This window comes from Trichosurus vulpecula, chromosome 5 (assembly GCF_011100635.1).
Source record: "Trichosurus vulpecula isolate mTriVul1 chromosome 5, mTriVul1.pri, whole genome shotgun sequence".
In the NCBI taxonomy this organism is placed as follows: domain Eukaryota; kingdom Metazoa; phylum Chordata; class Mammalia; order Diprotodontia; family Phalangeridae; genus Trichosurus; species Trichosurus vulpecula.
Window position 1 is genome coordinate 144537347 of NC_050577.1, and position 25629 is coordinate 144562975.

A 25629-nucleotide genomic window follows, 5' to 3' on the forward strand; every position below is an offset into this window, starting at 1 on the left:
CCTTGGAAGGAAAGCTATGGCAAATCTGGAAAGCACACTAAAAAGCAGAGGCATCCTTGCTGACAAAGGGCTATAGAGTCAAAGCTACGTTTTTTCCAGTGGCAGTGTATGGCTTGTGAGAATTGGATTGTAAGGAAAGCTAAGCACTATAGAATTGATGTTTTCGAATTATGATGCTGGAGAAGACTGTCGAGAGTCCCTTGGACAGGAAGATCAAATCAGTCAATGCTTAAAACACTTATTTCAGGCCATTCACTGGAAAGTCAAATACTGAAGCTTAAACACTTTGGACACATAACAAGAAGGCAGAACTCATAGAAAAGACCTTGATGTTGAGAAAGATTGAAGGCAAAGGGAAAAGGGGATGGCAGAGGATGAAATGGACAGATAATATCATGGAAACACTGAACTTGGACAGACTTTGAAATATAGTGGAGGATACAAGGGCCTGCTGCGCCATGGTCCATGGGGTCATAAAGAATCAAAAATGACTGAACAATAAAGCTAATGGTAGGATCAATTGTGAATTTTTTAAGGATGGAGGAGTCTCCAGCAGCAGAGAAGGAATCAGTAGTTAGGAAAAGATTGAAGATGGGGGAGGGGGTGATAATAGTGGAAGCAATCTGCTGGTGAAAGGGAATGACAGCAAGGGTACATGAAGAGGGATTGGCTAAAGTGAGAAGGTCCATCTCCTCATCAGAGACCAGATTAAAACATTTAATACCTCAAAGGCTCATGCTGTATCAACTGATACTGCAATTTTTTACATCCATAAGGCCAAGAAAATAAATACGATAAAAGTATTTCAAAGCTGAATTGTGAGAGCTACATATTATTTTTAAAATAAATTAAAGAGAAATTATAGAATTTTTAATTGCATCAATTGGTAAGCCTGATCCTTCAGTTGATATGCTAGACCCTTTTGGTATTAAAGGAAGAAATCAGTAGGGGATGATATCAAGGGGATGTGAGAAAAGGAATTGTGAGATGAAAGTGAAGAGTGACGTCTAAGTGGTAACAGCTTTGATTTCCTAGGTAAAATATGAGCAGTGGGAATTTCATCTTGAGAAGAGGTTTGGAACAGCGTATGTGATTAATAGGATGAAGAATAAATTTGGGAGGGGTGAAAGGATTATTTTGCTGCACCCTAGTCCACTTAAATAATATAAACTTGTTAGTGAACCCACTTAGCATCATCGGGTACCACTGGCCTACTCCATGAGTAGGATCAGAGGAGGTAGATGCATCAGTAATACACTGCTAGGACTTCAGTCCACCTTATGGGGATTTGATTCATGTAAACTCTATCTGTACATGAACTTAGTAGTAGCATCATTTTGTAAATATTGGGGTCATAATCGCTGCATACTTCTCCCATTATTTATGCTTTATTTTATAACTTTTTTCTATGAAAATTTGATAGCAGTTGTATTTACTAAAGTGCTTCCTCTGCCTTGGTAGGTTAACCCCCAGACACTTAATGCTCTCTAAATATTTCTCTTCCTTTTCCTAGTTTTTGTGACATACAGATATTTATGTATCTACGTTGCACCCTGCTACTTTGCTTAAGCTACTGTCTCCATTTCTTTCGATATTCTAAGGAAATCATCCACAAAGCTAGCTTTGCCTGTTCTTTGCCAATGCGTATTTATCTATTTTTTTGCATTGCCACAGTTCATATTTCTCTGCAACTACCATTCCTATCTTAATGTTCAGTCCCCTATCTCATTCCCTTGCTCTAGGAGGTCTTCAGTTTCTTCTGGATGAAGCTGCTTCACACCTCAACCTTTGGTTCAGTGGATGACTGGTTGCTGGAAATCAATGTAAGGAGATATGGAAAAAATACCGGAGTTTAATTGTTCCATTAATATCATCAAGCAAAAATTCTTTCATTTCTCCTTGTTCTTGTCCTCAACGTAGCTGATACTGAACAGTAAGTTCTTCAAAGCAGTCCCATGGCTATAAAGTCAACTGTTGCCCCATTCCCAACTATTGGTTTGGAATAGCGCAGGCCTGGCCTTAGTCCAAAGTAGACTATCATCTAGTATCTTACTCACACAATGAAAAGACATGAAGTCCTCAATTTGTTTATTTAACTGCAAAACTGAGTGCATATTCCACCTTCCTTATATGTTATTGAGAATGGCTATTAAGTACAATATTGCAGACTCTCCACTCTTCCCCAGTAAACCAATTTTTGTCGACTGGGGAAAAAAATCTTGTGGCACTTAGTCCAAACAAAGTAAAGCAACAATTAAATAAAACTTTCTAGTGACCAGATATTTGGCAGGCAGATATGTGGAACCACAATAAAGGAAACAGAACTAGCAATATGGTAAGAAAACAAGGTCATATTCCGGATTAAGAAAAGAAACTTTGAGTACAGAGTCTCATCTAGTCAATAGACATTCAGCCCAACTTCTAAATTCTACAGTTCTATAAAACAATTTGATATTCATGATTACATTTAGGCATTACAATATCCTAAATGAAAAATAAAATCACGTACCACATTAGTACTCCTAAGGGCAGAAAAGTATACTAACACAGTTTACAAAGATTTTCATCAATACAAGTTTAAATAAACTGCGATATAAAGGGTACTAGAGAGATTAAGACCTAGCTTCCAGTACTGATTTGACTGCCAGCAATTAGATGTGTGCCCTTACATGGTTTTTTTAGCCTTTGTGGACTGCATTATCTCTACTGCCTCTCCCATCTCTAAAAACTATTTGTTGAAAAGGCGTTTATCTGACTCTCAGTTAACCAGTATATCCAATTCCCTAAGCATTCCAGTTGAAATTTCACTGTAGTTTCAAAACTGCACACTTATACAGAAGTACTGCTGATATTTAATATTTAGCCATACTCTCAAAACTGAACGGCTAGGACAGTACCAAGAAAAATAAACTAAGTAAATTATGCTAAATGCAACAAGGAAATTCCCATTTTCAATAATCTTAGTCTCAAAACAAAGTAATCTATAAATTAAATCAGCTAAAGCCTATTTTCAGGCATTTAAAAATATTTGATTAGTTATCCAAAAAAGTAAAATACTGATAACTGCTGAAGCTCACTTGCCTTGAATTTTGGACAAATGATTTTATAGCTTTCATTACATTAAAACAAACACTTCACACTAGTAACCAAGAATAAACAGAACATTCAAGTTGTAAATATTGTATTTGTTTCACTCACATATAACTGTGTTATGATAGGTGCTAGTTTTGTCAACATATATATATAGATATGATTAATACCCATACAAAGTATGACATAGAAAAGTACAGAACTGAATTTTTCATAAAACTACATAATGAAATTACACAAAGAAATTAAGTCTGTGCAAAAAACCCCAAAATACATTTCTCACTATTTAAAAATATTGCACATTATGATATGGGTACACACATTGGCTGTTTTTAAAGATTGAGGTATTAGTTAATTACCAAATGATGGATGCAAAGAAAAAAGGAAAAGTATCTGACATAATGAGGACATCCATAAATATAAGTAGATGGTCAAAAACTCATGAAATATGAATGGCACTGAAAAACAGGTAAGAGTTCCATTACAAATACAGAGTAGCTCAGCAAACATGAAACAATCTCTTGGCAACCTATCATCTTTTATATCTGTCAAAACAATCAATCTAAATATATGTCAACAAGGTAATTCCTTTCACTAATACATATTCCACGTTTAAAAAAATGTCTTCATGGAAAGCACTACTAAATTATCCCATGACTCTTTTTCTCCTTTGAAATAAATTCAATAGAAAAATAGAATTGCAAAATTCTTAAATTTCTTGAGTGAAATGTTCTCTCTGGTAAGCCTAATGAAAACTGACAGTTTTCCTTAAGTAGCTCTCTCCATAACAAAATTCCATGTTTTAGGTATATTTATCAAGAAAATTAGTACAAATCATGCAAATTTATGTTGCTAAAGATTTCACTGCAAGAGTCTATTCAGTTCTAATGTACAATTTAAGTCAGGTAAATATCCAAAGTTTAGTCTAAACTTAAGAATCCTTTCTTGGTTTTAACAAATCTAAGTAAATAAAAGAATCTGTGGGTAGGTAAATGAAATTTATTTTAAGTAACTAAATTTTAAAGACATTTTCTTTCATGTCCTAATTGAGGAAATTTTAATTAGCTCATTTTCATCTATTTGCCTGGTGAAGTTGTCAAGATTGTTTTATATATACCCTCTTTATGACATTTATTAAGTATTTTAAAATGTGAATTCATGCATTTGTCAAAATAGTTCACAGAAATGTTTGTTTCTATTTGTATCCATAAGAAACAATCAGCTGGCTTTACAAGGGTGGGACAGAATTACTGTCCTGAACAGTCAGTGTATGTAGTAACCATATTTCCTCTACGTTGAGTGACAGTCCTACAATGCTTGCCAGATCCATGGAATCTCTTTTCGGTTTGCACTGTGTGTCGGTTTGCATTGTCAAAGCTATTGAATGAAAACATTTTTTCCATATCTTCAAACATGTCATCAAACAGTCCACCTCCAAAAGAGAATTCCTGAAAATGATGCCTTTGCCTGCTGGAACCATCCTGGCGTGTTCGGAAGTGAGTTTCAAAATGCTTTTTGGTGTGAGTGTTTTTGTCAGGACCAAAAAAATCAAAGTCTTTAAAAAGATCATCGAAGTTGAAGTTGAATGACTGTTGGAAGGTATTTCCACCATTACTAGTAAAGGCACTATGTCCAAGCGAATCATACTCTTTTCGCCTATTAGCATCAGAAAGTGTTTCATAAGCTGAAAGGGATAAAAACATTTTTTTTAAATTGAAGGCAAAGTAATATGAAATTTTACACAATAAAACCTTTAAATAAGGTAAATCTTTAACCTCAATGACTCAAGACATTATGGATATTTTATAAAACATGTTTGGGGTGGTAGTGATTCAAGAGCTGAAATTTATGTCATTTGATATAAATATATGTGTGTATATATACATATACACATACATACATACATATACATACACATGTATACACAAAAATAAACATATATTTGTAGATATACATATGTGTGTATATATTTATATGTATATATCCGGAAGTTGGAGACTATCTGAATTTGCTATTTTGAATTATTAACATCACTGTTTCTTTTCATTCATATAAATAGATGACTAGACACGTAACCCAATGTGTCTTTAAAATGTAAAAGAACCATAATGTCAAAAATTTTAGAAAGATCCCTTACATGAAAAAGAATTCTAGAATCTTTCTAGATTGCTAATTAGCACACATTTATGTCACAGATCATGGTTCACAACTTGCTTTTCTTACAACCAACATTGTGAAGCATGCAGTGTAAATATTAGCACATTCACAAATGAGTAAACTAAGGCTTAGAAAACTTAAAGGTATTTAAAGACTAGCGCTCTTTTATTCACTCTACCATGTTACTAAGTCAGCAACAGTGGCAAAATGATGATTCAGCACCTAAGTAGAATTTATGAAGTCTCAGTAACACTTATGTTTAATAGTTCTATTTAAGCAGAGAAAATCTTTTTAAGTAGGCATCATTACACCAAAGTATACACAGTGACTGTTCTAAACATTCTCATCTCTATGAGCTTTCTATGGTACTCTTCCCCACACCCTTGCAACTGAAGAGGATCTCTTCATTTTACATCATTCAACCACCTTCCTCCACTATTTCCTTTACTTCCATCTCATGCAAAAAAGGTGGTCCTTTACATGCACATTTGACTGCAATACTCTCCTGAACTCTCCAGCAGACTGCTCTTACTCTCGTCTCTTTATTTTTCTTCAGTCTCTCCCTATCTACAGTAGCCTTATCTACTGTCTACAAATACACTCATGTCTTCTAGCCTTAAAAAATTCTCATTTGATCCCATTAGCCATTCTATCATCTCTCCTCCCCTTCTCAGCTAAACTTCTTGAAAAGCCATCTACATTTAGTGCCTCTACTTCTACTCCTCTGTATCCTCTAAATCCTCTTCAATCTGGCTTCCAACCTCATCAACTGAAAATGTGTCCTCGAAGTTACCAATGATTTCTTAATTGTAAAGTCTAATGGGCTTTTCTCAATGTTCACCCATCTTGAATTCTTTGGATGTGACACAGTCAATCACCCTCCACTTCTCACACTCTCTTTTCTCTAGTTTTTGGTTTTTCTCAGTCTCTTTGCCAGTTCTTTATCCATGGGGAATTCCCAGGATTGGTGGGCATGTACTGAGCCTTCTCTATTTTAGTTTCTAAACTACTACACTTGCTGATTTCAACAGCTTCCAAGATTTCAATTACCATTATTAGGCTCCTGATCCCCAGATCTATATATCCTGCCCTAAGTTAGTCAAGCATTGCCAAATGCCTTCAGGACATCTCAAACATTTCCCTAGGCATCCCAAATCAACATGTTCAAAACAGAATTCATCTTTCTCCCCCAAAGTCTCCTCCTTCTAAACATTTCTCTTACTGTAGAAAATACCACTACCCTCCAATCACCCAAGTTCACAAGCTCAGTGTCATCCTAGACTCCTCACTTTTTCAGCCCCCATATCCAATCTGTTAACAAATTTTAACATTTCTACCTTTGCAACATCTCTGGTATACACTTCCTTCTCTTTATTCACAAAGCAACTCTAGTTCAGGACCTCATGGCCTCTTGCTGGGATTATTGCAATAGCTCACTTTTTGTTCTCCCTGCTTCATGTCTCTCCCCACTCCAATACATAATCCACTCAGAGACCAAGTTGACTTTTTCCATAAGCATAGGTGTGACCATATCACACTCACCTACTCAGTAAGTCTCTGAATTAGCTGCAGGATTCAATATAAACTCCTCTGTTTGGCATTTAAAGCTCTTCATAACCTGGGTCCTCTCTATCTTTCTAGTCATATTACATCTTCCTTCCATGCATTCTATGATCTATCAATGCTAGCCTACTTGTAGTTTCATCTTTCCACTGGCTGTCCTTCAGGCCTAGGATGGTTTGCCTCTTCACCTCCACCTCTTAGCTTCCCTGACTTCCTTCAAGACAGCTCAAATCCCACCTTTTCATAGAAGGCCAGATACTAAAGCCTCCCTTCAATCTACTCTGTATGTTATACAAAATTTAATCATTTATGTATCCTACTCATTCAAATACAAGTTCTTTGAGAGCATGGACTTTTTTTGCCTTTCTTTTAAAACCCCAGAACTTAGGATAGGGCCTGGAAGATAGCAGTAAATGAAGAATCCATTAGCAAAGGACCATCAAAAATTATAATTGGAAAAAAAAGGGATAGAAAACAAAAGGGGGAAAAGAATAAGCATTTACATAGCACCTACTATGTGCCAGGCATTGTGCTAAGTATTTTTTTTTAAAACAACTATTACATCATTTGATCCTTACAACAATGCTGTGATGTAGATGCTATTATTATCCCCATTTCACACGAGAGGAAAGTGAGGCAAACAGAGGTTAAGTTATTTGCCCAGGGTCACACAAATAATAAGTGTCTGAGGTTGGATTTCAACTCGTCTTCCTTTCTCCAGAGCTAGCACTCTATGTAGTACATCACTGACTGCCTCTAAATCCACTAAACCCACTCTCCAGGATTGTCTAAGGATTTATAAGCTTTTAAAGGGAGTGAAAAGAAATTAAAGTGATGGACCATTTACAACCAAGCATGGATAACAGAAATAAAACTTCATTTCAAACTCAGTAACAAAATGTTTAACATCTTAAAGACACTACTTTCACTGATGGAAATGAGGTTAAATATACAGAATACACAGAAATTATAGAATATGCATCCACTATCTATGTGACTTTTAGGTCCTATTCATACATGAACCTAAAACAAGTTTATATATGTTCTTCAAACACAGCATTTAAAAAACAATTTTTGAGTAGTGAATCATTTCAAGTATACCAAGAAGCTCTTCATTTAATAGGAACCTATCACTATTTAAAATGAACTTTACTATTTGGTAATAGCAAAGTGCCACAAAGGGGAGCTAGGTGGTACAGTGGATAAAGTGCCGGGCCTAAAGCTAAGCAGACTCATCTTCCTGAGTTCAAATATAGCTTCAGACCCTTACTTAGCTGTGTGGCCCTGGGCAAGTCACTTAACCCTGTTGGCCTCAGTTCCTCATCTGTAAAATGAGCTAAAGAAGGAAATGGCAAACCACTCCAGTATCTTTGCCAAGAAAACCCCAAATGGTGTCACGAGTTGGACACAACTAAAAATGACTGAACAAGAAAAGTGCCACGTACATAGGCACTTAACATAAAGTGTTTGTGAACACTGAATGACTACTCCTAACTTATGTTTTATTGATGTTTTTCTATATCAGATTTTCCCACAGCACACCATCTACGTTCTAATATATTCCCTCACACTATGCTTTTTCATTAAACTCTTACTTTAAAGTTTCACCATAGCACAGAGCGGATCCTGGATTTTCTAGACCTATGCCAACAGAGTCCAGCTGAGACAGGTCCTACGCAAATCTTAAAAGGTTTAGACTGTAGACCCAGGGAGAGGATGTCAACTGGAGTCTGTACTAGCTACGTTTGAAGAGTCACTAGAACACTGACCAACAGGCAGTGAATACTTTTTGATCACATTCAATTCACAAAAAGGGATAAAGGACTGAGTTCTATATCAGCAGGAGTATCCATAGGTACTTCACTTTGGTTCTTTTGAAAAAGGAGTTGATGAGTCTCATTTTAAAATGTGATTATATACAATATTCCCTAAGCTTTCAACTGAAGGAATCTAGTTTCCTGTAAACCATGCAACAGCAGCAGCAATAGCTAACATTTATATAGCATTTAGTATGTGTCAAGCACTATGCTGAGCGTTTTATAATTATCTCATTTAATCCTCACAACAAGTTTGGGAGGTAGGTACTATTATCCCCTTCATTTTACAGAGGAGGAAACTGAGGTAAATAGAAGTTAAGTGACTTGCCCAGGGTCACACAGCTAGCGTCTGAAGTTGCATTTGAACTCAGGTCTTCTTGACTCCAAGCTCTTCTCCATTCACTGTGCCACCTATCTACCCCTTACAGTGAGATATGCTACTCAGCAATATTTCATTGCATTAGGTGAGGTGTATTTTTAATGCATGACTGAACAATCTCCTTCTATGGCATTTAATACAAGTTGTATTTTACATACAGCCAGGTCCTGATTTGTATGAATAATAAATCCCCTGAAGTGGGTGAATTATTCAAATTCACACTATATATTTCCATTGTGCCAGAAACAATGACTATACTTTATATGATTATAACTTCCAATAGTACTGATTCAAAAAAATTCAACCACTTCATGGGATTCACAATAACCAGGACCTAGCTATACATACAAACTAGAAGGTAAATATATTCATAGAAACTTACTAATTATGAGGCCAGTTATCTATATTATTGAAAAGGTAACAATTAGGAAACTTCTAACTTCATGCTTTGAAAAGTCCAAAATACTACATGAATCCTCAAAGTAAACTTTTTATTTTCAGATAATCAGGTGTTTTCATTGTTAACAATTTTTTACAGTTTTCTTTTCCAAAACAGAGCATGAACTTAGGGAACAAAGAAATACTATTTTATTTTCCTTGTACAGTCTACTTTGTAGCTATTTTAATATTTGTCAGTACCAAGGGAAATAGGAAAATAAAAAGGAAATTCATATAAAGATATTTTTAAATATCTTTGAGTAGGAATTAATAGAGTAGGATGGGTATCTACAATTCCTTATTTAGATGTGTGACTCTCAGCAATTCACTTAACCTCTGTGAGATACAGCTTCCTCATCTGTAAAATAAGGACAATAATACTTCTGCTACTATCTATCTTACACGATTGAAATGTTTTCTAAATCTTAGAGGGCTATATAAAATGTGAATTATTACCAGATACTTAACAATTCTCATATCCTATGGAAAATACTTATGTCTCTTACATATTCTCTCTGGATACCTATAAATCCCACAAACTTGAGAAAACCCATCAATCAATCAACATAAGATATTTCTATGTATTCATTACCTTCTGCAATCTCTCTAAATTTAGTTTCAGCATCAGGGCTCTTATTTTTGTCAGGATGGTATTTCATGGCCAACTTGTGAAAGGCCTTCTTGATTTGGCGTTCTGACGCAGATTTTGGAACTCCTAAGACATCGTAGTAATTTTCTGCAGCTAGAATTAATTCTGTAATCATTAAAATGCAGATTGCAAAGGTGAAAACTGCCTGTGGAGTAGCCATTTTCATGACCCTGGAAAAGAAAAAAATAATTACATTAGATAGTTATTGGTTATCATTAAGTGCTCTTAAAATTGAGATGCAGCCTGGCACATAGGATAACAATCCAGATTTGGAATTAGGAAGACCTGGGTTCAAATCCTGCCTCAAATACTTGCTAGCTGTATTACCATGGGCAAGGCACTTTACCTCTCTATGCCTGTTTCCTCATATGTAAAACGAGATGGATTCTATGGACCTCTACGGTTCACTCCAGGTCTAAATCTATTATCTTGTAAATTTTTTCACAAATGTAGCATGGAAGGCACCTTCACCACAAAAAGTATACCGATAGCTAGTATTTTTTAACAAGAGCTATATTTTAAAAAATGCTACTGACTGCATCTATGCCAACTGATATATGGTGCTTTTTAAGTGCTAGAGAGTTTCTTAGCTGTGGTATGGTGGGAATATATGCACTCAAAACCTGTCTAAGCATTTTCTAGTCATGTAACTATGAACTCATCAATTATCCACTTCTCGAGTGTCTCAGTTTCCTCACCCTTAATATCAGAATAATAATTATCAATTCCATTATTATTAAATGTAATTAAAAATTACACCTAGCTCTACTTTAACAAGGCCATGTGAGGATCAAATGTGGCCAAGTGATATGCAAATCTCAAAAGCAATATACCTGCATTATTTCAATTGTAAATATCTAGCTTCGAATTTTAAGTTCTTGGATGGAGCCTTTTTTTTTTCACATACCCTCCAATAGCATCAGGATAGCACTCAGCATAAGACACATGCTCAATAAATGCTCAATAACTAATTTTCCTTAATTAATACTAGATGAAGACCAGTAAGTAAATCTTTTGTAGAAATGGACAAAAAGTTTAAGCCATAAATCCTACTCCTAAATGGCAAAAAGTTCATTTAAACTAGGAGATGGTATTCATTCTCGGCTCAAAGAAATGTCTGTCCTCCAGTGGGAGCTAGAATTTCCCATAAACCCTTAAGGAACCCTTCCTCCCTGAGAATTCACTAGCTTCAACTTTCAATTCAGTTATCATTCGTTAATCACTTACTATTTGTAGAACACAGCTCTAAGCCCAAGGGGAAACCCAAAGATGATTAAAATGCCCCCGCCAGCAAATGGGTAATTCTTTAATTCATCATACTGAAGACGAAACAAAAATTTTACATTTTAGAAAACTGCTCAAGTATCCAAGCTACATAAGCCACAAGCTTATATATAAAAACAAACAAGCCAGAGAGCCACTTTTGTTTTAATTTCAATCTCAAGTGTCACATATTGATGGTGTCTTCAGCAAAATCTGTAAGTTTTGTTCATTTAGGGCTAGCTGAAACAAAATCGTAGTTGATTTTTTGTGAATTTTGATTGAGTTGATTTAGATCTCAACGTATTCGTAAAAGAAAGCTTTAAAAATGTTGAAATGTCGGCATCTCACAATTATTCCTCCTACTTAAAAAAGTTTGCCAAGAGTTCATTCATTCATCTATATTATATATATAAAAAATATACACGCATGTGTGTATGTATATACATTAAAACTTTTAAACTGAAAGTTTCACAGATAAAAATCATGTCTCTTGCGCACTGCATTGCACCTGAGTTCTTAATAAATACCCTAAGGTGATATAACCACAAAGATGATGATGAAAAACACTACAGATTATTGAAATTGCCAATTTAACTACCGGGTGGAAAATCCCACCCCCCCCCCACCCCCCGTTACTCATAGTCACGAGTACTCGGGCTTAAAGTACACCTTCCTGTAAAAAGGAATGTAAACGTTGTAACTTGTTCCAACTGGACTGTAGATGGTTCATGGGCCAGTGAGAGCTTAAAATGCCAGAAAAGCCCTGGATGCCAGGCCGTTCAGGCAGTGAAGGTATGCCCTTCACTGCGTCCAAAACAAAGGATGTGCCTAGACCCCCCATTCGCAGTTTTAATGGCCTCTGCGGTCCGGGAGGGACCCGCGGACCAGCAAGGGGCCTCCTACCAGTTGTTGACAGACGAGCGCTTTAATCAGACAATGTAGACACAGACAACATCCCTGCAGCAGACCCGAGAGATGTATCCTGGGCTGGGGCCCTTTGCGAGGCGATGTTTCCCAGGCAAAAATAAGGCAAGAGAGCATCGGGTCCGAGAAGATGTAACACCTGCACTCCGCCCGGCCTCTCTACTCGAGCTCCCCCGGCCTCACCCCCCAACCCCCACCCCGCCTTCAGTCAGCGCCGGGCAAGCTCTGCTGACGACGCACTGACCCGTCAGGTGCTCGGCCACCGCCCCGCCCCCCGCCCCAACTCCCGCACCTCCGCCAACCTCCCGCAGGGCTCCATATCCTCGCCCCCTCCCCTTTGCCTCAACTCCAAGTTCATTCTCTTATCCCCTGGCCCAGAGCGCCTTCCCTCACCCCGACACGGCCACGGCCGCCGCCTTCCTCACCCTCACCTTCAGCCGCTCCGTCCCTCCTCAGGGGGCGAAGACGAAGCCGCGGCCCCCTCGTCCTCCAAACCGCTGGGGTCCCCTCCTCGGCGCCAAACTACCCGCTTTTCACCCCGTCCTCCACCTCCTCCTCCCAGACGCGCAGCGCAGCCGCTGCACGTCAGCCTAGCTCCAGCCCCAACTCCAGGTCCCAGAGCCGCCGCTCCCCAGCAAGCCGAGCCAACACCGAGCCCGCACCAGGCAGAGTCCTACACGAAACGCTTTCCCATTGGCCGCGACCGCCCCACCTGACCCCCGGCGCCTTTAGCGCACGTGGAACACTGTTGTTACCTCTTTTCTCTCAGAGTCACTTCCGGCCTGGCGCTGGGGAGGGAGGAGTGGAGGCGGGATCTCAGGTCCGACGGAAGGCGGAAATGGGTGTGCGGCGGCGGTGACAGCTCTGGGGCTTCCCTCCTGCCCCTCCCACTCCCATCAGCCTCCGAGCAGGCGCAATAGGCCTCTGGGTCGCGCCAAGGATGGTCGTGCAGCCCTGAGGCGGCCCCGGTCACCCTCACGGCTCAGCGCTCGGCCTCGGCCTGCCCGTCGCTCCTAGCAGCGCGGTTGTCTTGCGTCTCTTGTATTCCTCTTCCCCTTTGGCCCCTGCACGGCTCGGCGGTAGCAATGCCCCGTTATTGCGCCGCGTTTAGCTGTAAGAACCGCCGAGGACGAAACAATAAAGACCGGAAACTGAGTTTCTACCCGTAAGTTGTCCCCCTGACAGAAGCGCCTTCCCGTTTCCTCCGGCGTCCTGGGGCAGACCCTGCAGATGAAGCTGGTGTTTGGCCTTCGGTCTCTTGCGCGCGCACTCTTCTCTGTCTCTCTCCCTCTCCCTTTCTCGCCCTCTCCTTTGGTACCTGATGAAACCCGGCGGCTTTGTTGCGCTTTGGTCCCCAGCCGAAGGAGCGACTGACAGCAGCCTCGCGGGGCTGCTGCAACCGGGCTGTAAGACTTGGCTTTTGAGGAGTCTCACTTTCAAGCTGTCCCCCTCCCAGCCCCCACTCCCGCCTGAAGCACGCTCTTCCCTCACCCCCCCCCCACCCCACCCCGCGAGTCAGACGGTCTCCAATCAACTATGTCCCAGCGCATTACCATTTACAAAGCGCTTTGACCTATCTCATTTCATCCGCACAATATAATACCTGTGAAGCAAGCAGGGCAGGAACTGTAGGAGGCTCCCCAATGTAGATGAAGAAGCTGAGGCACGGGATAAAAGCCATGTAAAGGCTACCAGCCGTGCAAGCCTATGGAATGGACTAGAACGAACTTGAGGCTCCCAGTCCATTGCTTTTTTCCATTCCATTCCATGACGAGACTGGTGGAATATTGTCAAACTAAAAACTTTTGACTTGGATCAAATAATTTAAAGTGTTATAGCCTCCATCTTCACTAGGAGTATATGTGTTGTTACACCTGGTATGGCTCCCAGGGCTACATTTGATGTAAACAAATTATGCTTTGGGAGCTAAGTGAAGCCACAGAGCAAATTTGACTGCTGGATTCTGTAGCTAGTTGCCTTTCTTTGTTTTAATTAGCTGTTTGAGTCTTAATTATTGAATGTAATAGAAACTAGTAGCAGGATGAATGGTCATGTTAAATATCAACAGTGTGGACTTTGTGATCCAAATTATACTGAGGACACCTGCTAAGCAAATCAGGTTAATACCAATATTCTGACAGGTCTTATAACTTTAACATTTTCAAAGACTTTGCCATACAGATCATTTCTACGTTTTTACATGTAATTTTGGGCCCAGGAACAGCATTAAGAAGCGTAAAGAAATGTAATGCAAAGGTGTTATTTGTTGTTTACTTATTTCTCAAGCCTTTTTTCCTAGAAATGTAGAAAAATAGGATCAAGCTCAAGATTGCCCAGTACAGTGCTGATGAAGACCCCTTGATACTTTCTTTGCATTGAAACAGAGGGAAGTGGTGTTATCAGATCTGTTGTAATTCTGAATTCTTGTCTTTAATTTTGATCTTACTATCATACCCTTATTTAATCCAGCACTGCTTTGAAGAATTATACACATACAAAATAGTAAGTTATTTTACCAGTAATTTTAAATATGCTATCAAAATTTAACCTGCATCATTTAAAATGTCCATGCTAACTATTGATAGCGTTTGGCCTCAATTCAGAGTACGTTTACTTTGAGAAAAAATTAGAACGTTGAAGAGACACATGATTTATTCTTTAATGAAGTTTTTAGTTGATTATTTAAGCTCACTTTGCTTTTCATTCTCCATGCCTGTAGACTTTGGTTGCTACTTCCTTTATATTCTGGGGATAGAATGAAATAAAATTATAGGATGAAAGGCACAGTTTATTCTGCCAGTCAGTCAGTAAACATTTATTAAATACCTAGTGTGTGCCAAGCACTGTGCTAAGTACTGGGGATAAAAAGAAAGGTAAAAAGACAGCCCCTGCTCTCTGGGATCTCACTGTCTAATAGAGGAGACAACAGGCAAACAACTATATATAAACAAGCTTTCTACAGCATAAAGTTGAAATAATCAACAGAGGGAAGGCGCTAGAATTAAAGGAAATCTGGAAAAACTTCCTGTAGCAAGTGGGATTTTAGCTAGGACATGAAGGAGGCCAGGAAGGAGACTATTGCAGGCATGGGAGAAAGCTTGTGAAAATGCCTGTAATCTGCAGATGGAATGTCTTGAAAGGCAAGGAGGCCAGTGTCTCCGGAGTACTTGGAAGACAGGGATGCTGGTAGAAGAGTATAAGGTGAGAGAAGATTGGAAAGGTAGATGGGGGAGCACTGGATTTAATTTGGGGGCGGGGGTGACATGGTCAGATCAGCACATAGCCAAGTGAATGGAGCACCTACCTTGAAGTCGGAAGTAATAGGGTTCAGTTCCTGCCTCAGGCTTTTTCTAGCTTTGTGTCTTTATCAAGTCACAACCTCTCAGATCTTCAGCTTCCTTATTTGTAAAATGGGGAAAAACAATTGTAGAATTTATCTCATAATGTTCTTGTGAACATCAAATGATACATGATTGATGTCCAGTGCTTTGCAAACCCTAAAGCAGTATATAAATGTTAATGATTTAGACATTTTGATTCCTAATCATATCATCATCACAGCTTCATTACATTTTAGTTTTTAAGTGTTGGTAAATTAAGGATCAATCCTACTCCTTTCTTTAGATATGTTTTACACAAAAATACCAGTATTTGCAAATCATTTTGATGCTTGGAAGACAGGTGCACCTTTTTCTGTTTATTGTTATAGTATAAACTATATAATATGTATTTAATTGTTGCTGTTAGCCAGAGAATGATTCTAGAAAGGTGATTCCCCAGCCTCTGTTATCTTGAGAGTACTTACAAAGTTCTTCCCATCTTCCCCTCAAACCCAAAATATTCCAAAGGAAATCATTTAAGTTCATTGTTTTAAAGTTAAATATAGTTATATATAACTTTTAGGAACAAGGAAGCCACTAAATCACATGGAAATAAGCTATCATTTGTCCTAAAAGATTAGGAATCACTGATTGGGAAACTGTAGTTGGGAATATATTATGTAGATGTTAGATTACTTATATCTGCTATATATCAAGATGATGCAGCTAGGTAGCACAGTGGATAATTCTGGGTCTGGCACTTTATCTTCCTGAGGTCAGATCCAACTTCAGCCACTTATTAGCTGTGTGAACTTAGGCAAGTCCCTTAACCGGTTTGCCTCCCGTCTTCTCATTTGTAAAGTGAGCTGGAGAAGGAAATGGCAAACTTCTCCAGTATCTTTGCCAAGTAAACCCCAAATGGGGTCATGAAGAGTCAGACAAACTGAATCACATATTTCACAATGCGTTTTTCTTAGGTATAGTGTTTTACATATAGGATGGGTCACTAGCTGCTAGCATCATAGGACATACCTTGATAATTGTAAACACACTGTGAAAATTGCATGAATTCATTGCTCTGGTGGTGTAGTAAAGAAGGAGTAAGCCCTGGTTCTTTCTAAACTTCAGCTTTAAAAGCCTAGAACCTCAATGTTCAGTTTATTTAATTCAGCAAGCATTAAGTGACCATCCAGAATAATTAGACCCTAGGAAAACTAGATTACATTGCTCTAAACTCAGGAGAAGACAGACTTGTTTTCAGGATGTTAGTTTGTTAATTTAGTGTGTGAATTATATCAGTCACAAAAGACCAGAAAATGTACATTGGTCAAGGCAAGCTTATTCAAGATATTGTGATATCTGGAAATCTAATCAGTAAATTGGTTAGTAAACATTGGATCATGGAGCAAAATCTTAAAGGTATATTTTCACTAAACTATTGATCTAAGTCTGCCTTCTCAGTTCTAGGCATGTGACTGTCACTCATTTCTACTAGTCATGACATGCTTTCGTCATAGAGTTCTAGAAACAAATGACTATGTTCAGTAATCCCAGAGATTTTCGCTTCTGGTTTGTTCAAGAACATTAACTTTTTTTTTTTCGACAATAAAAACACTCTAGGGATCCCAAATTTTTTCCTTCTTTTAGTAATGCCTTAAATGGTCAAAATGTGCTACAGAGGAAAGAATAGTGAATTAGTATTAGCAAGCCACTTACTCTTATTTGCTTAATTTGTAAAGCGAGGGAGTTGGACTAAATAAAACTTTGAGGTCCACTCAAGCTCTTACGTATGAACCATATGGTAACCCAGGAAGAAGAGTTGCAAATAAGTGAAAATTTGTCTTTTCATTTAGGATTACTTCCAAGTTTTAGTTATTGGATTTAAGCACATGTTTCAAAGAAACTCTAGGCCCAACTCACCAACTGCTATCTCCTTTGCAAGACTGGAGTTGCTTTGAGGGATTCTACAGTCCAACAACTCCATCTTAATTCTATTAATCATCTATCATGTGCTGAGTACTGTGCTGGGCAGCTAAGATTAGAGAGTAGGGAAGAAATACAAATATTAATTTAGAGATGACCTGTGTCATCATGAAAGTCTCAAAACAGGAGCCACGTCACACATAAATAGCTATAATACAAAAGAATATAAGTATATGGGATCAGTTCAAAGCATAGTCCAAGGAAAGAAATGTCATTTCTGACTGGGAGTGAGTTGAAGAATAGTCAGGGAATCAGAGGTTTCTTTGAAGAGATAAAATTTGAACAGGATCTTGAAAATTAGCTAAGATTTCCAAAGCCATACATGGTAGGAAATATATTCCAAGCATGGGGAAAGGTATAGGCAAAGGCATAGAGGTAGGAAAAGACACCTAGGCCAGTCCCCTCATTTTACAAATTAATGCTGAGGCCCAGAGTGGTTAAATGATTTACCCAAGGCCTCCTAGGTATAGCAAATGGGAGAGGTATGATTTGAATTCTGGTCCTCTGAATCCAAATCCAGTGCTCTTTCCACTGCACCATGCATAAAGAATTTGGATTATATGGTATTCAGGTAGTAGTTAACCAGCATGGCATTTGGAGCCCAGAAGAAACATGATCAAATCTATTTGGTATCAGTATGATGGGTATATTGACAGGAGACCGGTAAGAAAGATACTATAGTAAGATAGTGGGCAATAAAGTCTTGTGTCCATCTCTGGTGGCAGTGGAAACAGAAAGGAGGATATCTAAGAGATTTCAGAGTTGGAATAAAGAGCTCTTGGCAACTGATTTTCCATGACAAGTGTGGGAGAGGGAAAAGTTTCAAGCTTTCATAACTTGGTAAATAATGGTACCATTGACAGAATCCAGAAGCCAAGAGGATGCGGCTGTTAGCCATAAGGAAAGAAATAGGAGGAAGGCAGTTGTGTAGAGGTGGACGTGAATTCTGACCACATGCTCTTCCCCCATCTATCCAAACAGTGACAAACAGCTGGTTTCTTTAACTTAACCCTCTTCTACTGGCATCACAGTTACTGTTTCAAAGCAGAGAATAAAGGTAGGAGTTAGATTGGGAATAGATTGTTCAGTGCACATTTTCCCTATTTTCTGTGCAAAATCTGCATCTAGGCAGTCACAAGTAGTGATAGTTGTCTCAAGTTAAGATAGCCAAAATGTGGCCATCAGCAAATCCAGTTCCTAAAATTTGGTGCCAGTAGGAAAATAAATAAACACAACTCTCATCATCTAATTTTATATGCCTATATATACATTAAATATACATGCATACTACTCTTAAAACTTAGTAGTAAAGATACTTTTTTTGCTTCTAATAGTCTCTTATTTGGAATAGTGGTTCATTAAGTATACATTTGTTGCTCTTTTAGGAGTTATCTGAGGCAAATAGTCCAGTTTAATAAGATAAGCTGTTATTTAAGTTATTTAAGTTTTTTGCCAACTCAGGGATTTAGAGAAATGCATTCATTCGATAAATATTTATTAAGTATATGCATTCTACAAGAAATCTTTGGAAAATGTCTCATACATACTGGCTAAAGTTATATTAAGTTTCCAAAAAGGGTGTTCACAAAATTCTTAATCACTTTTAAAATGTAATAACTGCTAACACGTTTTTGCCATGGAAACAATGTTATGTTAAGAAGGGGGTTAGGTTCCAGGGCCAAGCTAGTGCCAAGAGCTCTCGTTACCATGAGCCTCAGTCTCAATAGGCCTGCAGTTATGGGAAAGGGTGCTCTGATGACAAGAAAAGCCTACCAGAGACTTTATTGAGTAGAGAAAGGGTGGGGATTCTGAGAGTTTCAGCTAGAATGGGAATGAAAACTCATATAACTTATCCAGCTGGAGATGGGAAGCCAGGATAGAGTAGAGTGGAAGTACTAGGTGAGGAAAGCAGAACATCAGTCTTTCCTAGCAGCAGCAGAGCTACCTTGTAAGATTCCATCTTAAAGGTGTGGCAGAAGAAGGTCATTATGTGAATGTTCATAAATAGACAATTCTGTAATATTTGCCTTAGGGGCACCACATTTTATAAAGTTTTATAAAAGTTATCACAATAATAAGAATTTAGGATGTCATGAAAAACATTTAACAATTGTTAAAACTCAAAACTTTAAAACTAATAGTAATATGTTTCCTGTCAGAATTTATCACAAGCCAAATTCAGCTGATGAAACATAACTGCACATGATAAAAGCATGCTAATAACAAGTACCAAATGTTCAGGAGCTGTCTTTTTAAAAGTCTTTTCTAAATAATTTACTTCACTTTTATACCAAAAAGTATCAAAACCTTGCACCAAATATTTACTTTTCTAAAATAAATCTTTACTTATATCAGACTAATCTCCTTTAGAATTTAGATGTGTGTGTGAGTGAGTGATATGTATATGCACCTGCCTTTATATATGTTTATATATACACATGTTTGCGCATGTATGTATGTGCATATATTTATGCATGTATATGTGTATATGTATATGTGTTTATATATAACAGCTTTGATAAGCATTTTCAAAAGGTTAATTGAAATCTACAGTTACAATGAAATTTAAAAAGGTCTATGGTCTTTCAGTCAATCCTAGCTCGTAGGGAAGGTAAAGCTTCATTTTCCACCCATGGATTTTTTAGTGAGCACATAGAATGTGGCAAAATTGATGAAATATAATTTTTCCTATAGTAGCTCCCTCATTTTGTAAATGAGGAATCTGAGGCCCAAGAAAGTTAAATGACTTGCCTAAGGTCACATACACAGTATGAGTCAGAAGTAGAATTTGAACCCAGATCATCTGAGTTTAGAATCAGTGCTTTTTCTTTTCAATTCCAGGTTTCCTCTTCATGACAAAGAGAGACTTGAAAAATGGTTACGGAATATGAAACGTGATACATGGGTTCCCAGTAAATACCAGTTCCTGTGCAGTGACCATTTTACTCCTGACTCTCTTGACATCAGATGGGGCATTCGATATTTAAAACAAACTGCTGTACCAACTATTTTTTCTTTACCTGAGGACAGTCAGGTAATATTTTCTCTTTCTTTGGGGGGAATTGAAAGGTGCCCAAGGTTGTCAGAGAAGGAGGAGCTAGATTATTATTTACTTACCTTGTAGGAAATTCCACATATCTTGTGATTAAGTGTGGAAACAAAATTCATAAAAGAAAAATACTAATTTTTATAAAATAATTACCTCACCTAAGATATGTGGGGATGATGTATTTAGTTTTTTTATTTAATTATAATACTTGTCAATTATACTATGGCATGAAGCTTGGCATTAAGAAAGGTAAGTTTTATAGTAATATTATGCCCAAAAAAGGATGAGGTTTCTGAAGCCTGTACATATGTATAGGAAACATTTTTTCTCTTTATGATAACAAGAAATTTTTTTTAAAAAATTCATACAGAAATACAACAGCTCAAATAATTTAAGGAGATTTAGCCTTTTCATTATACATGTAAAATAACACTAAAAGTGAATGGGATTCCATTATGGACTACTTGCCTGATAACTCCTGATGTTTGCCTAAGTTAATTGGTGAATAACTCTTCAAAAGACAATCAAAGGATTTTAAAGTAATATTTAACTTGCAATTCTAAATTTAAATAGTTTACTATATTTGCCTGTTCTTTTCTGTACATGAAAGTTTTTTAAAATATCTTGAACATTTACATATTTACTAAGTCACTAAGTATTTGGTAGAATATTTTTTAAGTGTTGATAAATTTAACTCTGACAGTTACTTTTCATAAAACAAGCAATATTTATTGTTCAGTAAACTTTGAAAAATGAACTTGCTGAGTTTGAAAATATTGTTTTCTAGGAAAAAGATGATGCAAAAAATAAGCCTCAGGAAAAAAAAGCAGAAGATGAGAGAGAAATATGCCTAATGGTAAAGTCAGAAGAATTATCTGCACAAATGGAACCAAAGAAAAATATAGTAAGCACAGAAAATTTTGCTGGAAGTACAAATTTACTTTATTCATCCTCTTTGAGTGAACCACTACAAAAGGATAAGCCACCAGTTTCCAGTATGGAAAATCCACATAATGGCACATTAACTATTAATTCTCCAATTCCACAACATATTGAAAAACCAAATCCTGTTTTAGAAACAGCAGTTGTCCAGGATATAGAAGTCAGTAGCTTTCATACTTCTCTTGAGAACCTCTTAAATACTACAGCTGCTACTCTGAATGTCTCAGATCCAGAGCATGTGCATCTCTCTGTGGAACCCAGTAATATAGTTGAAACAGCTATAGATCATCTCTCTAATCCAGATATCACAGATATTTCTGTGTCAACACAGGAAAATACTGTCTTACTGAGTACCATTACTCAGACAATTGAAGAGCTGAACACAGATGAAGAATCAGTTATTACCATTCTAGTGCCTACTGAAAACTCTAAGCCATCTACCAGTTCATTCATGCCAACAGAGCAAGAGAGCATAGATGTGGAAGATGTAGATATTGAAGACTCCTTATATGATGACACAGACTATGGAATTGAAGTACTACAAAGTGAGCACTCTTATTGCAGGCAAGATATTAACAGGGAACTTCTTTGGCAAAAAGTTACCAAACTACATTCAAAGATAACCCTTCTTGAACTACAGGAGCAACAAACTCTAGGAAGACTCAAATCTCTAGAAACTCTTATAGGCCAGCTAAAACAAGAAAACTTGCTATCTGAAGAAAAACTCAAGATTGTAGAAAATTGTTTCACAACATTTGAAGTTACTATGATAGAATAAAAACTTTTTAGAAGCCATGATTTTATATAAGATCATTACAAACTGTTTGATTATCCCTGATTTATTTACAAGGTGACCTATTTTCCAGCATGAATCTCATACTCTTAATGATGTTTATGAAAATACAATGTCATAAAAGCCCTCTTGTTTTCATAAAATCCAGAATTAGGAAATTGCCATTTAAAGTGATTAGCTAAGAAGCACAATGAGTGAAACTGGAAAAAAAAACATTTAAATATTTGTATTTTAGCCTAAGGAAGCATTTGTGACAAATTCTCTCATTTGATTCTAATACTCCACATGCTAACATTGTGGAGGAGCAACATCTTTTTTATTTTTTATTTTTTATTATTTTTTTTTTTGCAGGGGGGGAAGGCAGGGCAATTGGGGTTAAGTGACTTGCCCAAGGTTACACAGCTAGGTCAGTCAGGTACTCCTGATTCCAGGGCCGGTGCTGTACTCACTGCGCCACCTAGCTGCCCCTAGAGGGGCAACATCTTATGGTAATTATATAATACTTAATTTATTGTAAGATATGGCTGAATTCTAAAGATTGAGCTCCTATTCTGTGAAGTGAGAAGAACAGTAAAATGGGAGTCAGTAAGCCTGTGATGTCACATAGCTTTCTCTTGGCTAGCTGTGTAAACTTGGAAAATCACACCTGTATTTCAGGTGTCTCATCTGTAAAATAAGGGAATTAGATCAAGGGATCTTGTCAGCTCTAAAATTCTGTTCCTGTGAGACCCTTCCTTACTAAAGAGCATTATAAACAGATTTACTTCAAAGATATTTTACGATGCATCTTGATCATAGTTATTGCTTTTGTTGTCTGGATAGCTAAGTATTTACTTTTATAAGAATTCCTGTGTGGTTTAACCTTTCAACTGCAATTCATTTCTTTAATAAAGTGTGTCCCAGGATTGTTTTGTTTTCATTTGAACTGCATTGTAAACTGGGCACCACCTTTACACAGTGCCCAGTTGTGTTCTTGGGATAAGATTCTCTTAAACCTTAAGCATTACTTCTTAAGTTATAAATATACCTTGTGTGGTTGGCCATTGTAATAGTCATCTAGGAGCTTAATAAAAGACTACCAGCTGTATCTTTCTATTTCATAAATACAAGGGATAACTTAATAAATGGGGAAAAAAATTAAGCACAATTTTCATAATACTCATTCCATAGTATTCGCTCCTTAATGAGTATTAATTGACTTTTTTTTTAATTGCTTGTATGTTGGGCATTCCAAATAATGTTTTTGTTTCTTGGGACACTGGTATAATAATGAACATCATTCCCACTCATCTTCATTTTAATTTGTTGTGTTTAACCTGTAATCAAGAAATTTAAGGAAATTGATAAAATATATTGGGAAACGAAGTTGAAAGAAGAGAATCATACAAATAAAAATTGCTTTTAGATAGCATGAGAAAATTAGTAGAAAAAACTAAAGTAGGAACGTAATGACTTGAAGGAAATAACTAAAAGCTTGAAAAATAGCTAATGTACTCTGAAATTAATAGTCAACTTGATTGATAAATGTTGATGAAGGAATATCCATGACAGTATGAAGTATGGTATATTTTATTTTGGAAGGCAAATAATCACTTTTGTCTCTTCTAGCCCCATAAATTCTATGCTTATTTTCCAACAGATAATTTCTTAGTTGTCGTTTTCTTAAATTGATGTTAAAATTTTACATTGTCTAAAATATTTATCAATTGACAGTAGATGAAGGTGGCCTGGAATCATGTGGAGTGGTAGAGGGAAAGCTAACCTGAGTTTTAAAATATGGTGTCAAATGAGAATGTGAATAACTAAAAAATAATTTTTAAAAGGTGTATTAATGTTGTTCCCTTTCATTTAAAACTTAGTGGGATGTGAAACATCTTGTTATGTTGGATGAAAATGAGAGCATGATTCTTTCCCCCATAATCACAAGCAAGTAATGTTACAAGGTTAGCAATTCTCAATTTTAGTCAAGGTAGACTATAATTAATTGTTTATGCAAAGGCATAGTTTATATTTTGTATTTTTTTTTTCAGAAATAAGTTTGGTTAGATAGAAATATTGTCTGAAAACGACTTAGGACTATTAGGTGTTGTCCTTGGCTTTTGTTTTCCCTTTTGTATGTTTGTCTTAATAGTACAGGAAATCCCCACATTGCAAGCAGACTGTGTTGTAAAAGTTGATTTATAAGTCAGTTGCTTGAATATCATTAGAAGCCATTTTCAAAAGAAATAGTGTTACAAGGAATGGTTAGTTTCCAAGTCTCACTGATAAAATCTTATTTAAACAGAAATACAGGACTGCATGTTTGTACTAAAGAAAAAAATGAAAATTCTAGTCATTTGAACAAAAAAAATGACAAACTAATTTTTATCTTGCGTGCTCATGCTTGAAGAATAAACAAGTTTAAGTAGGAAAAGAGAGGGAAGTAGATAGAATATACAGAATGTATTACAAGAGTCATATAGGTTGGTAGCAATGATTATGGTGATTAATTTTTCTCTCATGCTCATCAGCTACAATTGGAATCATTCTTGGCTTTCAAAGGGAGAAAAGAAATTTTTCCAGAGGTAAATAGAAAAGAGATAAGGCACAAGAGTGAAAAAGGATCTCTCTGTGGAATAAAATTTGCCTGACATAAAATTGTTCATGGCAAAAGCCAGATGGGAAAAAATATAGCATGCTTATAACTTAGGTCTTCCTGAGTTGAGGGAAGGGAAGTCAGACAATCCCCCATGATTACTATCAAGTGCCACTGTTGGCCTTTGACAGCCTTGTTGGCTATGATGACTGGGAGAGAAGGGAGACAGCATACAACCTGCCATATATATATGTTAGGTTCACAGATCAAAGTTTTTGTAACTCACGTGAAACTTAAAGGATATGTTTCTTATTGAATTTAAAATATGGATTTTTATAAAGGATTGTGTTTCATTTGAAATGTTAAATATTAGGAAACAAAAATGTAATAGCTCTAATACATTTTCGATAGAAAAATAAATTTTGTAAAGCAATTCTGAAAATTTTAATGCATCTTGGATTCCTAAAGCTATAGTAGGTAAACTTCATAGACCATTCTGTATCTTCCCCAAAAAAAGTTTTCTGGGGATTTTTTTATTGCGATCCCCTTTATAAGTAATCAGTTATAATTATTACACAGCAAAGTATGCATGAGACACAATTAAGAATATTATTATCTGTTGAGTTTTGGAATTTTAGACATAAAATGGACCTATTATTGAAATGTTCATGTTCCTTTTCCTCCTGC

At 36.9% G+C, this 25629-nt stretch overlaps 2 protein-coding genes across 6 annotated transcripts; one reads left to right on the forward strand and one right to left on the reverse strand.

Moving 5' to 3' along the window:
* Nucleotides 1–2071: 2071 nt before the first annotated feature.
* DNAJB9 (DnaJ heat shock protein family (Hsp40) member B9) lies at nt 2072–13785 on the reverse strand. Of its 4 annotated transcripts, none has more exons than XM_036758783.1 (3): nt 13036–13785; nt 10037–10263; nt 2072–4774 (listed from the first exon to the last, which is right to left on the reverse strand). In XM_036758783.1, the coding sequence occupies exons 2-3, from the start codon at nt 10257–10259 to the stop codon at nt 4338–4340; spliced, it is 660 nt and encodes a 219-aa protein (XP_036614678.1). In that variant the 5' UTR covers nt 10260–10263; nt 13036–13785; the 3' UTR covers nt 2072–4337. The 4 variants fall into 4 exon arrangements, with proteins under 4 accessions (XP_036614678.1, XP_036614677.1, XP_036614675.1 ...); XM_036758782.1 differs by having other exon boundaries at nt 12712–13053; XM_036758780.1 differs by lacking the exon at nt 13036–13785 and adding an exon at nt 12325–12405.
* THAP5 (THAP domain containing 5) lies at nt 13049–25629 on the forward strand. Of its 2 annotated transcripts, none has more exons than XM_036758777.1 (3): nt 13049–13445; nt 20425–20617; nt 21420–25629. In XM_036758777.1, the coding sequence occupies exons 1-3, from the start codon at nt 13366–13368 to the stop codon at nt 22350–22352; spliced, it is 1206 nt and encodes a 401-aa protein (XP_036614672.1). In that variant the 5' UTR covers nt 13049–13365; the 3' UTR covers nt 22353–25629. The 2 variants fall into 2 exon arrangements, with proteins under 2 accessions (XP_036614672.1, XP_036614673.1); XM_036758778.1 differs by lacking the exon at nt 13049–13445 and adding an exon at nt 14512–14782 and having other exon boundaries at nt 21420–22725.